This window comes from Suricata suricatta, chromosome 2, assembly GCF_006229205.1.
Source record: "Suricata suricatta isolate VVHF042 chromosome 2, meerkat_22Aug2017_6uvM2_HiC, whole genome shotgun sequence".
NCBI lineage: Eukaryota > Metazoa > Chordata > Mammalia > Carnivora > Herpestidae > Suricata > Suricata suricatta.
The window spans coordinates 135,591,303-135,603,692 of NC_043701.1; the positions used below are offsets into that span (position 1 = coordinate 135,591,303).

The following is a 12,390-nucleotide window of genomic DNA, read 5'->3' on the forward strand; positions in this document are numbered from 1 at the left end:
GAAAGACTCAGGAGAGGCGGGGGTTCGGGGAGAAAGGGGCGGTGATAAAATGAGGGGGTGGGTCCTGGAAGCAGAAGGGGTGGGAGCTTGAAGATGGCTGCGACCGAGGAGGAGCCGAAGCCCAAAAAGCTGAAGGTGGAGGCGCCACGAGCGCTGAGGTGAGCGCTCCTCGACATAGGGTGGAGGGTGACGGCGTCTGCCGCTAACCAGGGCCCACGTGGGTTTTCACAGCCCCGGGGCCGAATGGTGTCCTCGCTGTCGGCATGGGTCCAAAGCACACGACCGGCAGTTCACGGAGCTGCCCTCCAAGCTGCGACCCTTTGCCCAGCGCCCGCCCAGTTTGGCGGAGTTGCCGCCCGCTCCAGAGCGGCCTCGCCTGCTCTTGGCCAATCAGGACGCTGGCCTGGGGAGAAAGATCCGGCCCAGGGCTCGCTGCGGCCGCCACGTGGGACCCTCCCTGGGGCTGGGCTGGTGGCACTTTGGACGACCTGATCCGACCCGAGCAGAGTCTAGAGCTGCCACCTCCTATTCCCTGGGGGATAAAGAGGAGGAGGCCCATCGACTGCTCTGTCCTGGGGCAAAGAAAGAATTCTTGGGGATTTTTCGTACAGTGTCGCGGAAGGGCGCCTTGACCTTTCTTTTTGTACTCACTCTGAAAGTTGACATCTTTGAAGGCCATCTGCAGGCTTGGCGGGTCGGTATTGGGCTGAATAGATAGGAAATACTGATATTTCTTTTTACTTTTTGGCAGCAGCGGAGATGACCTTAACACCTGCCTCACATGATGTTGTAACTTATAAAATGTTGTTTGTTAAACTATTCCTCCCTAATAAGTATAAAGTGTAACATGCATAATCTTTGATGATTTTGAAATGTTTGTTGGAAGGCATTGATTTTTATATGTAAAAATAGACATAAATTGATTTAAAACTACTGGGCTGTTCCTTGATTCATACAAGACAAGCCTCATTTTTTCCAACATCATCCTTCACCTCCAAAAGAATGAAGCAGTTGTAAATGAAAGGAGAAGGTCAGTTAGGGGCCTGATACTGTTTTCTTGATGTTTTGGATGGATGGTGATCAAATCTCTGCCGGTGTTTTTAATGTATTCCTACTACACCCAAAGGATTAGTGTGCCTACCTTATGCAAAGAAAATAAACTTTTTTTTTTCTTTTGACAACTCAGGATGTTATAATTTTTTAAAAATGTTTATTGGGGCTCCTGGGTGGCTTAGTCGGTTAATCCTCCGACTTCGGCTCAGGTAATGATCTCAGGGTTTGTAGGTTCGGTACCGGCGTCGGGCTATGTGCTGACAGCTAGCTTAGAGCCTGGAACCTGCTTAAGTTTCTGTGTCTCCTTCTCTCTCTGATCCTCTCTGCTCGCACTGTCTCTCTCTGTCTCTAAAAATAAATTTAAAAATTAAAAAATGAAAATAATTAAAGATGTTTATTTATTTTGAGAGAGAGAGAGAGAGAGAGAGAGAGAGAGAGATACAATCCCAGGCAGGCTCCAGGCTCTGAGCCTGACCCCTGAGTGATCCCATTAACGGTGGGAAATCAAGAGTTGGGTGCCCAATATACTAAACCACCCAGGCGCTCCGGGGTGTTCTCTTTTTATTTTAAGCTTTCAATCCATAGATTGAAAATAGAAATGGCTTTTTGAATGAGACCTACATGGGTTCAAGGGCATGTGCTTTCCCTACTCTGCCCATTTCTTAGAGTATTTCTTTAAAAGGTACCTACTTCACAAAGTTTCCTCTACCAAATTGGAAGACAGATGCAACTTTTCCTTACTATCCTACTAAACATATGTGTAAGGTTTGATAGATGGAGGCAGAGGCAAGAGGAAAAAGAGAGACCAAGTTATGGAGCCAAGAAGGCCTTTATTGGAGTCTGCAATTCCTGGGCGAGGTTCTGTGACTCTGGGAGTGGGGAGTCAGGGAAGTCGCGCCTGGTATGGGAGAGCACGGTGTTTTATGGGTGCAAAAGTTTCAGGTTTGAGCTCTGGTGGGCCAATAGCCAAGTAGGGGCATCTTTGGAAGGTGGCAGGATTCAATTGGCTGTTCACTTCGGTGGGGTGGGGGGTGCTGGAATTCCATGGGGCGGCATTCCAGTTTGAGACAGTCCAGATTGGAGAGTGGGGGTCATCAGTCCCTGGCGGTGCCTGGAACTATTATCTGAACCACAATAAAATGGCTGCTGGTGCTTTTCAAATGGCTCGGGTCATTCCAGGTTTGCAAGTGGGGGTTGTCGGAGCTCGCAGCTCTTCACAGCAAAGTGGCTGCTCAGTTGCTTTCCCATGGCAACTCTTACATTATGGTCCTTAGATTTTCCTTTATGCTAACCCATTTTCAAGGGATTTGTGTATTTTACAGGTGAGATTGAAGCCCAAATGAAATAGTTAAGGAACTGAAATATGAATCCATTGTTGTTTAATTCTAGTGTCAATTTTTAAAAATCTTTTTTAATGTTTATTTATTTCTGAGAGAGAGTGCAAGTAGGAGAGGGGCAGACACAGAGAGAGACATAGAATCTGAAGCAGGCTCCAGGCTCTGAGCTGTCAGCACAGAGCCCGATGTGGGGCTCGAACTCACAAACTGTGAGATCATGACCTGGGCTGAAGTTGGACACTTAACTGACTGAGCCACCCAGGTGCCCCTAGTGTCAACTTTTTTGAAAATTATTAAAATATTTTTTAATGCTTTTTATTTATTTTTGAAAGAGACAGTGCAAGCAGGGGAGGGTCAGAGAGAGAGAGGGAGGTACAGAATCTGAAGACAGGTTCCAGGCTCTGAGCTAGCTATCAGCACATAGCTACCAGCACAAAGCACAAAGCCTGACGCGGGGCTCAAACCCACAAACCATGGGATCATGACCTGAGCCAAAGCTGGACGCTCAACCGGCTGAGCAACCCAGGTGCCCCTAAAAATTATTTTTAAAAAATATTTATTTATTTTTGAGGGAGAGAGAGAGAGAGCGCAAGAGACAGTGAGCAGGGCAGGGGCAGAGAGAGAGGGAGACACAGAATCCGAAGCAGGCTCCAGGCTGTCAGCACAGAGCCCTATGTGCGGCTTGAACTCTCGAACTGGGAGATCATGACCTGAGCTGAAGTTGGATGCTTAACCGACTAAGCTACTCGGTACCCTTCCATCCAGTGTCAACTTTTATATAACCACCCAAGAAATACTTCTTCTGGTTATGGATCCTTAAAAACAATGATAAATAATAATATTTAACATTTAAGTATGTATGTATCAGGTACTGTTTCAGCAGTTTACCTATTTTAGTATATGTACTGCCAAAGTGAGCACAGCAGTTTACCTATTTTAACTCATTCAAGCCCATAGCAATCTTATAATTTTCACTTTACTAAAGAAGAAACAGGCATAGAGAAATTGTAAGTTTGATCAAGGTCACCCATCTGTTGGGAGCCATTTTCTGAACTCACTAAGTTGAAAAAACTCCTTGTGAAGTAAAGTGGGTTTGCAAGGCCTCTCGCCATCAGATGGTGATGGATATCCACCCCCACTCAATTATTTTTGCTTGAGCACTGATCTTCAAGGCACCTTGTTGACTGGTATCGGGAGTGACTTGTCCCCTTATTCTAAAATGCTGATTGCACCTTGTGAAGGAACTTATTATAGGAATTTCTTCTTTTGTGATTATGGGAGCAAATATTGCATTTCCTGAGAAACTTGTTTTACTTCCCCTCAAGAAAATAGGCTATTGACCCCTGCTCACAAAGAACCAACTTTTGCTTTTGCCATGCTAAAAGCATTGCCTTGTATTTGAATGCATTGCCTTTCTTCCCTATATGATAAGTATGTAAATCACCTACATCACTCACTATTGATAAAGATTATGCATGAGTCTTCTACCAATCTGTATTCTGGGAAATTTTTACATACCAAAGAAATTTGTCATCAGAAATCATTGTCTAAGGCAAATGCCACTTCTGTTTCAGCCCCATACATTTTTTTCTCATAAATAAAGCTGGCTCTCAGGTCAGTGTAGAGATGCCTGCCTCATGATCAGAAAGAAACTCATGGCTCTCTTGCTCCCTCCCCCTTTTGCTGACACTGTCCTCTTCCAGGGAACCCTGGACCTGCTGGACCTGGACTTTGGCACCCATCTAGTAAGAGATGGGGTTGGGATTTTAATCCAGGTAGTCTGATACCAGGCCTGTGCTCTTAATTACCATGTTATACTTATTAACATCAAACAATTATCCAAAAACCCTCAAGAACCATTAACTTAGGTTTTGTTTCTCTACTTATGCTTATTTTTTTTTGTTGTTAATGTACATAACTTTTTATGTTGGTGCAATATAAAGATGTGTCATACTTAATTCTTTTTTTTAATTTCTAAGTTAAAAAAAGTTCATATGCAAGTTAGTGAGCATATAGTGCAATAATAATTTCAGGAGTAGAATCCAGTGATTCATCCCCTGCATATAACACCCAGTTCTCATCCCAACAAGTGTCTTCCTTAATGCCCGTTGCTCATTTAGCCCATTCCCCCTATTGTACCTAATTCTTAAATATATTGAATGTATCTTATATGTCATTGTGTCTATTTAAAACTTGTGAAAGTCCTGGGGCTCCTAGCTGGCTCAGTTGCTATAGCATCTGACTCTTAGATCTCAGCATCATGAGTACAAACCCCATGTTGGGCATAGAGCTTACTTAAAACAACAAACAAAAAACCACCCCAAAACTGTACAAGTCCTTAGGCAACTAAAAAACTCATTTTATGTAATACCTACTTAGTGCCACTTGTAGACATGAAGTTAAAAGATTAGACACTTAAGTGCTTCGACAAATCTCTTAATTTTGTGTGAAGACGTTTGGGGATTAGCATTTCCTACTTATATTAATTTGGCTTTAAGGGTTGCAGTGTAATACTGCTGTGTGATTTGTTGGATGCCATGCATAATGTGTGATGACTAGCTTGACAGGTAAAGGGGCTAGCTACCTGTTTTGGTTAATTTTTCAGGAGAGTGGCTTATAAAGCCTAAGTATAATTTAGTGTGTAGAATCAGTCAGTGAGGAACAAATGAATGTATGCTATATGTTTGTAGATGTCAGGGAGAGGAATTAGAACTTTGAGAATTTCAGTTAGCTCTGGGGTAGTAGTTCTCAAGCAGAGGAAATTTTGCCTTGCAGGGACATTTGGCAATGTCTGGAAACATTTTTGATAGGGAGTGCTACTGGCACCTAGTAATTGGAGTTTAAGGATGCTGCAAAACATCCTACAATGTACATGAAGCCCCCTACAACAATGAAGAATTATCTAGTTAAGATTAACAATAGTGTTGAGACTGAAAAAACTACTCCAAGGGATAGTATTTGACAAATCTAGGCTTCCTTTTTCAAATATCGATTGTTTTTTTAGGTTGGATTGCTTATCAGGTTGTAGTAGTTACTAAAGTTGTTAAGAAGTGAGCAGGCTTTAACATGTTTCATATGGGGTTGGGGAACAGAAGGGAATATTAATTGAGTCCCAGATATTATACAAGGTGCTTTATATATGCTCTCTCCTGTAATCTTCTGAGCAATCTGTGAGGTAGGTAATACTCCTTGTGTCACAGATGAGGTATTTAGGGCTGAAAGAAGTTGAGAAACACTTCTGGGAACTGATCCCTAGTTGATAGTTCCATGATGAATACCTGTATCTAGGACCACTCATTTTCTTTTCTCTCCTTTGGAAATCTCATCCAAGTTCATTTCTTTGGTGGTCACCTCTAAGAGGATCTGTTCTTTTGAAAGCGTATTGAACATGTGCCAAGTCTGCCCCCCCTGCCCCCGCCCTCTAAGTGACTGCTATTTTAGGAATGGTGCTAAGTACTAGGTGGTAATATATAAAGAGGTAAGACCCAGGTATTGTCTTCCTGCTGGGAAATGAGTAAGGGTTAGGAAAATGATAACTGAGCATTCTGAGTTAGCCAGGTATGAAGTAGGGTGTTTGACTTTATAGGAAGGTTTGGAGGTAGAGATGGGAGAGAGCTGCCTCTGTAGGGAAACTACAAATGGTTTGGTCTGACTGGAGCAGAAGGTAGAGGGCATCCAATCCAGGCTTTGTACTGAATATGTACTGGATCATATGTGTGATCTATTACTATGTCCTTAAGTTGTCAGACCCTAATTTTAACTGTCTTCCTTCCGAATATCTCCTTCTGAGTGTCTTGTTGGCCCTTCAAAGTCATGTATCAAGCTAAATCTGTCTCTTGTCCTAAATGTGCACCTTCTTCCATGTTTCCTATATCTGTTAATGGCACTACTAACTTCTGTTTCTCCATAGTTTGGAACCTAGGTATTTGCTTCATTTTCCATTCACATATGGTTATCAAAGTTGGTCTTTTCTTCTTTAGTGGTGTCTCATAAATGCCTTTTCTTTTCCATTCCTGCTGCCACAATTCAAGTGTAGACTTTATCTTGCCTAGATATGTTGGCTTCTAACTATTCTCTCCACCGCCAGTGTCAAGTTCTTCCTAATCTCCTTCAGACATAGCTGTACTTATTCATCATAGCAAATATTTACAAGTTCTGAAGCTGATGTTAGGAAGGATTGAATCCTAAGAGCCAACATCATAACTCTCTCTGACATTAGCAATTAAAGATTGTTCAAGGTCACGACTTTTAGTAATATTAAAAAAAACAAGCTCCAATTCTCCAATCAGCAAATATTGAGCTTTTCTCAAATTATTCTTCCCAACCATTTCACTTCCATGGATTCCTTTTATTCTTTCCCTCTGTGGCCTGCCTTACTAAGGCCCCTGTGTTTTAAAAATTGTATAGTAAAAATAGGGAGAAAAGTCTAAGTATCTTAAGTGACCAAGTAATAGTTTTAGTAACCTCTTCTTCTAAAACACATTTTGTCCCCAGAAAATTCTCTGGAAGTTTATTTTTACAAACTGAGCACACTGTTTTAGAAGTGGTCTGTTGTGAGGATTAAATGAGGAAAATATATGCAGACTGGAAAAGAGAAAGGATGATTGCATGTCCTTGGTGTGTTGCACAATGCCTAGTCCTGAGGAGTGATTCATTTAATGTTTGTTGAATGAATTATTAGCACAGTATAGAGTGGCACTGATAACCTTAACTTTTTTAAACCTTATATTTTAATAATGCAGCCTAAAATTGAAGATGGCTCTTTTTTGGATGATACTGTGTGATGTTCACGTATATTCACAATTGTAATCCTCTAAGATTAAGGCTTTGGGCTATGAAGGAAAATGGAAAACAAAAGTCTCCTGAGGTACTTTATATAATGTTCTAATAAGGTGCTTTCCTGGGCATTATATGCTAGGACCGAGGGAAGTGGAGAGAGAGCCAGGGGCAAGCCTGCATGGATGGTCCGGGGTGTCTAGGGGCATGTGGGAAATGTTTAGAGGTCAGGGAAACTGGGAAGGACTCTAGGAAAAAAGATAGGCATTGAAAACCGTGTTTCCAATTTTAGGTATAGGCCTAGACTGATTAACAGTAAAATTAAGGCTGATATGCTACTTTCTACTTGGATATAGCTCCACTTTTCTTCCATCACTTAATTTGCTGCCTGTGTGCAAAATGTTCACAGTTAAGTGAAATATGAGAGAGAAAGAGAGAGAGAGAGAGGAAATCAAAATTACAAAGAGCATTTTGATCAGGATGGAAGGCAGTAGAGTAGTGATTAAGAGCATGGTCTCTGGAATCTGACATCTGGTTTAACTCTTTGTCCTCCTTAGCTGGTGATCTTGGAACAGTTGCTTACTAGCCTTGTGCCTGTGTTCTCATTTATGAAATGGGTATAATAATAGTGCCTCCTTCAAAACATTGTTAAGAGGATTATATGAGAAAATAAATATAAAATTGGCAGCCCATAAATCTACAATAAATGTTAGCTGTTATTATGGTACTGTTTATCCTACTGTTGACTCTACCTTGTTCCAAATGCAATGATTACAAACTGAAAAAAGAAAACAGAATATATATTTATCTTCATATCAAACTCTAGACCAAACATATTTGAAGGGGAAATTAGTGAGTTGCAGGATAGTACTGAGTAATTCACTCAGATGTAAAATAGAGAAATAAAGAGGAATTAAGAGATATGAATATAAATATACAGGTATATTCGGGAGCAAGATAAACATATGCAGGGACTAAAACAGGGAGGAAACATGCAATTAGACTCTGGTTCAAGGAGCTGGTAGAAATAACTGTGTAGGGGAACTGATGTCATATAGTGGGAGCTGGGCTGAGGCTGGTTGAAAAGAAGGCTCAGTGCCTTTGTTCCTGGCTGTTGTTTTAAAAAGCTGTGGACCTGAATTGTTGGCACAGAGATGGCTGAGCTGCCGGATGGCTCAGAGTTGGGAACCGTAATTTCTCCACTATCACATACTGCAAGAATACTGAGCTTGGAGGTCATGGGTCCTGGAAGAGGGGTGACTGACCTCAAACCACTGGAAAAAGGAAGGGAAAGTCTGAGCCTCCAAAAATAATGAGGAAGAACATTACTTAGAAAATAAACATGACTGCCAGGAGATAAACTCACTCAAAGTATAATGGAATTACTATAGCAATTTCAAAATGACTTTAAGTATCTTAGAGATCTTCCAAAACATAAAGGAAGTAATAGCCATTAAAAACATGTTATGAATCAAAAAATTAACAGTTATGAAATAAATAGCTATGTAAAAGAATAAATGGAGTTGCTGAAATTAAAAGAGAAAATAGATTGATCAAACTCTAGACCAAACATATTTGAAGGGAAAATTAGTGACTTGGAGGATAGTACTGAGTAATTCACTCAGATGTAAAATAGAGAAATAAAGAGGAATTAAGAGATATGAATATAAATTGAGAGGCAACAACTTAACATCTAACTGGGTTTTCCAAAAAGAGGAATAGTGTACATGGTAGAGAAGAAATGATGGCTGATAATTTTCCAGACTTTAGGAGCAGTATCCTCTGGTTGAAAGGGTATTCCAGGTACACAGTAAGATAAAAACAAAAATCCATACTAAAATTATGGAGATTTTGATCCTAATTATTTCTTTTAGTAGTTTATTTTTGAGACAGAGAGCACGAGTGGGAGAGGGGCAGAGAGAGAGGAAGACACATTATTTGAAACGGGCTTCAGGCTCTGAGCTGTCAGCACAGAGCCTGACGTGGGGCTCCAACCCACAAACAGTGAGATCATGACCTGAGCTGAAGTCAGACGCTTAACTGACTGAGCCACCTGGGTGCCCCGATCCTAATTATTAATTAGGATAGAAAGAATCTGAAATTTTAGACAACACCCCAATTTTTTTTTAATGTTTATTTACTTTTGAGAATGAGAGAGAAGACAGAGCACAAGTGGGAGAGGGGCAGAAAGAGAAGGAGACACAGAATCTGAAGCAGGCTCCAGGCTCTGAGTAGTCAGCAGAGAGCCCGACGTGGGGCTTGAACTCATGAACTGCGAGATCATGACCTGAGCTGAAGTTGGATGCTCAACCAACTGAGCCACCCAGGCGCCTCAAACAACATCCAAAATTTAATAGTAGTTATCTCTGCGTGGAAACAAAATGGATTATTTTTGTTTATTTTTATTTTTTTGTGTGTTTTCCAACTTGTTTACACTGCACATGTATTTTAGGACTCTGGATTTTAAGGTGGAGAAACTTGATGTGCACTAAATACGTATTTTAGGTGAGTGCTGAGTAGCTCAATATCACCGTTATAAAATGGAATTCTGGAATACGAAGTAAATCTGAAAATTTATAAAATAAGTAGTATAATGAATGGTTTTATTATAGGTTGTAATCTTTTTGTCTATATTTCTGAAATCCCCAAATCTCTGAAAACTGAATGTTTTAACTTTTTTTTAAAGTTAATTTTTTTAAAAAGTTAATTTGGCAGCTAACTTGATATGAGGCTTTCTGTAGTTATCTGCCTTACACAAATGTGTATGTTTTTTTGTAGAAATATTAGTTTGTTAATGACACGCTTGATGAAACTCTGGGTGGTTTACAAAATTTATAGTACATACAGTGTATTACCTTCTTAAAAGCCAAAAAATTTGGAATCTTATAAAATTCTTGCCCCAAAACATATCTTGCCCAAAGAATTCAACAAAAGGATTGTGGACCTTTATTAAAATTTTAAATCGCTTTTAAAACTTTGCTATTGTACAGAAACAGTGAAGTTCTCATCAGTTGCTGCATTTTTCCTGAGGTTCCCATTCAACACATCTATGATTTTAAGTATTTCAAAGATCTCTTTTGTTTAGCCCTAGCATAATACTGGTCATGTCATTGAGGCATTAGGCTTTTCTTCCTATATAATAGTGACTAAAGATTTTTCTTCAAGTTTTGAATCTCAAGATTTAGAAGGCTTAATTTCATTGAAGTGGTCTTTACAAACTGAAGTTTCACATACTGCTTAAAAAAGATACTTTGTGAATATTTTCCAAAGCAGATTAAAAGTTCCTACCTTCACTTACATGTTTTATTTTTGATGATTTTGCTTGTACTTGTTTGTATTGTGGCCTCCTATGATTTGTGTTCATCTAGAAAGCAAAGTAATTAGCTTTCAGCATAAGAACATCTGAACATGTGAGTTTCCATTTGTGTTTTGGCTTTCATTACCACATGCTGATTTCAGTATCTTTTCTAGAATAGAATAAGAAAATATGTACAGCAGTTTTCAAGTAAGAATTCTTACCTTCTCAAGGCATGTTCGTTTGGTTACCATATTAACTAACAGGCTCTGTCTATTTAGCCACATTTAGTTACTAGTAAGTCTTGATATTTTGCTGTTGCCTTCAAATGCAGGATTATAGATATGAAGGTAGCCTATGTGATCATTAATCATTGAGCACTCACAAAATTAGGGATGATTAGAAATGATATTGAAGTAATTACTTGGCTATTTGCCTTCTTGAAGCTGAAGTTGGACTTGAGTGCATCCCTGGTAGAACCATTTCTCAGTCTCTAAGAGACTCCATTAATTAACAACTGGTTACTCCAGTCAAAGTGATTCAGTCTAGGAGTGCATCTCTTGTCTCCATTATCTTTGGGCATATTGAATTTATTTCTCACATAGGCCATCTCAGTATAACAAGAAAGATGGTTGGGTGCCTGGATGGCTCAGTCGGTGAACCGTTCAACTTCACTCAGGTCACGATCTCGCGGTTCATGAGTTTGAGCCCTGCGTTGGGCTCTGTGCTGACGGCGCAGAGCCTGGGGCTTGCTTTGGACTCTGTGTCACCCCCTCTCTGTCCCTCCCCTGCTCATGCTCTGTCTCTCTCTGTCTCAAAAATAAATAAACACTAAATAAATAAATAAATAACAAGAAAGATGGCATTTCTCAACCCCAAGCCCAAATCTGGGCCCAACAGAAAAGATTTTTCACATCTATGTATCTGTTTTGAAAATTGATTGAAACTGCCTGGGATCCATACCCACCATTGAGCCAATTATTGGATCAGAGGTGGGGACTTTGGCCAGCCTTGGATATATTCTTGCTCCTCATCTCGTGTGTCATGTGTACCCATGTGGATGTGGTGTTTGCATGTATGGGGTAGTGGAGAGAGTTAAGGGGGGCACTCTAATCAGTAACTCCCCCTGAGTCTTGTAGAGTGAAGGAGGTGATGTGATTTCTTCAGCATGAGAAGAATCCATAGCATAGAAAAATCTATTTCTATAGCATATATGGAAAATATTTGTGAAAACAAACAAACAATCCCCCTACTCAAAATCTCATTCCTCAAGGTCTAGCCAAAGTCTGTCTTTTCTATAAAACTCTTCTAATCATCCAGCTTGGAAATACCTCCCCTGGCTGTTTGTACTTTATAATTTGCATTATTGCTGTGTGCATAATGTGCATGTTTTATCTCGCCTACTGCTGCTTGAGGTCAGAAAACTAGTTGAGTAACTCTTAGTGTCTCATAATTAATTAGTTCATTGCAATATAACAGGCACTAAACTTTTGTTGAATGAATGAATTCTTAACTCTTTAAAGATGTTTTTGGTATGTTTGTAGTGGTGCAAAATGGATTTGTGTAAATAATCTGTAAATTCTTATCTATTTGTAAGAGTTACTAGAAACCCTACCTGAAAATATTTCATGGTTCTTGGACCTTTCACTTTTCTTGTTAGATGGAGTGTGGTTGTGTACAAAATAAATGTGATACTGCAGGACAGTAGAGGTAAGAGATGCATTCCTAGATTGCATTTCTGTTCTTTCTGGTGCCTCTAGTGAGCTTTGACTATAACAATCATTTTATGCATTTGTCCTTGGGGAAAATTTCTTCAGAATTAAATATACTTCTACTTAAAACATCTTATTAAGATCCTGTGGTCAGTGTTTTCTTTTTTAAATATAAAATTGCTTATTTGGTGGAGGAATACATTTTTTGAAAGAGTGA

General features: G+C 39.9%; 1 protein-coding gene across 2 annotated transcripts in view; it reads left to right on the forward strand.

The window, feature by feature from the left end:
* The first annotated feature begins 88 nt into the window (after positions 1 to 88).
* Positions 89 to 12,390, forward strand: part of ADK (adenosine kinase) — a 521,042-nt gene continuing 508,740 nt past the window's right edge. Inside the window, exon 1 of one of the 2 annotated variants that reach the window (XM_029932000.1) lies at positions 89 to 158. In XM_029932000.1, the coding sequence (XP_029787860.1) occupies positions 94 to 158 (65 nt within the window). In that variant the 5' untranslated portion in view covers positions 89 to 93. The remainder of the gene's footprint in view (positions 159 to 12,390) is intronic. The other variant, XM_029932002.1, reaches the window with a different exon arrangement.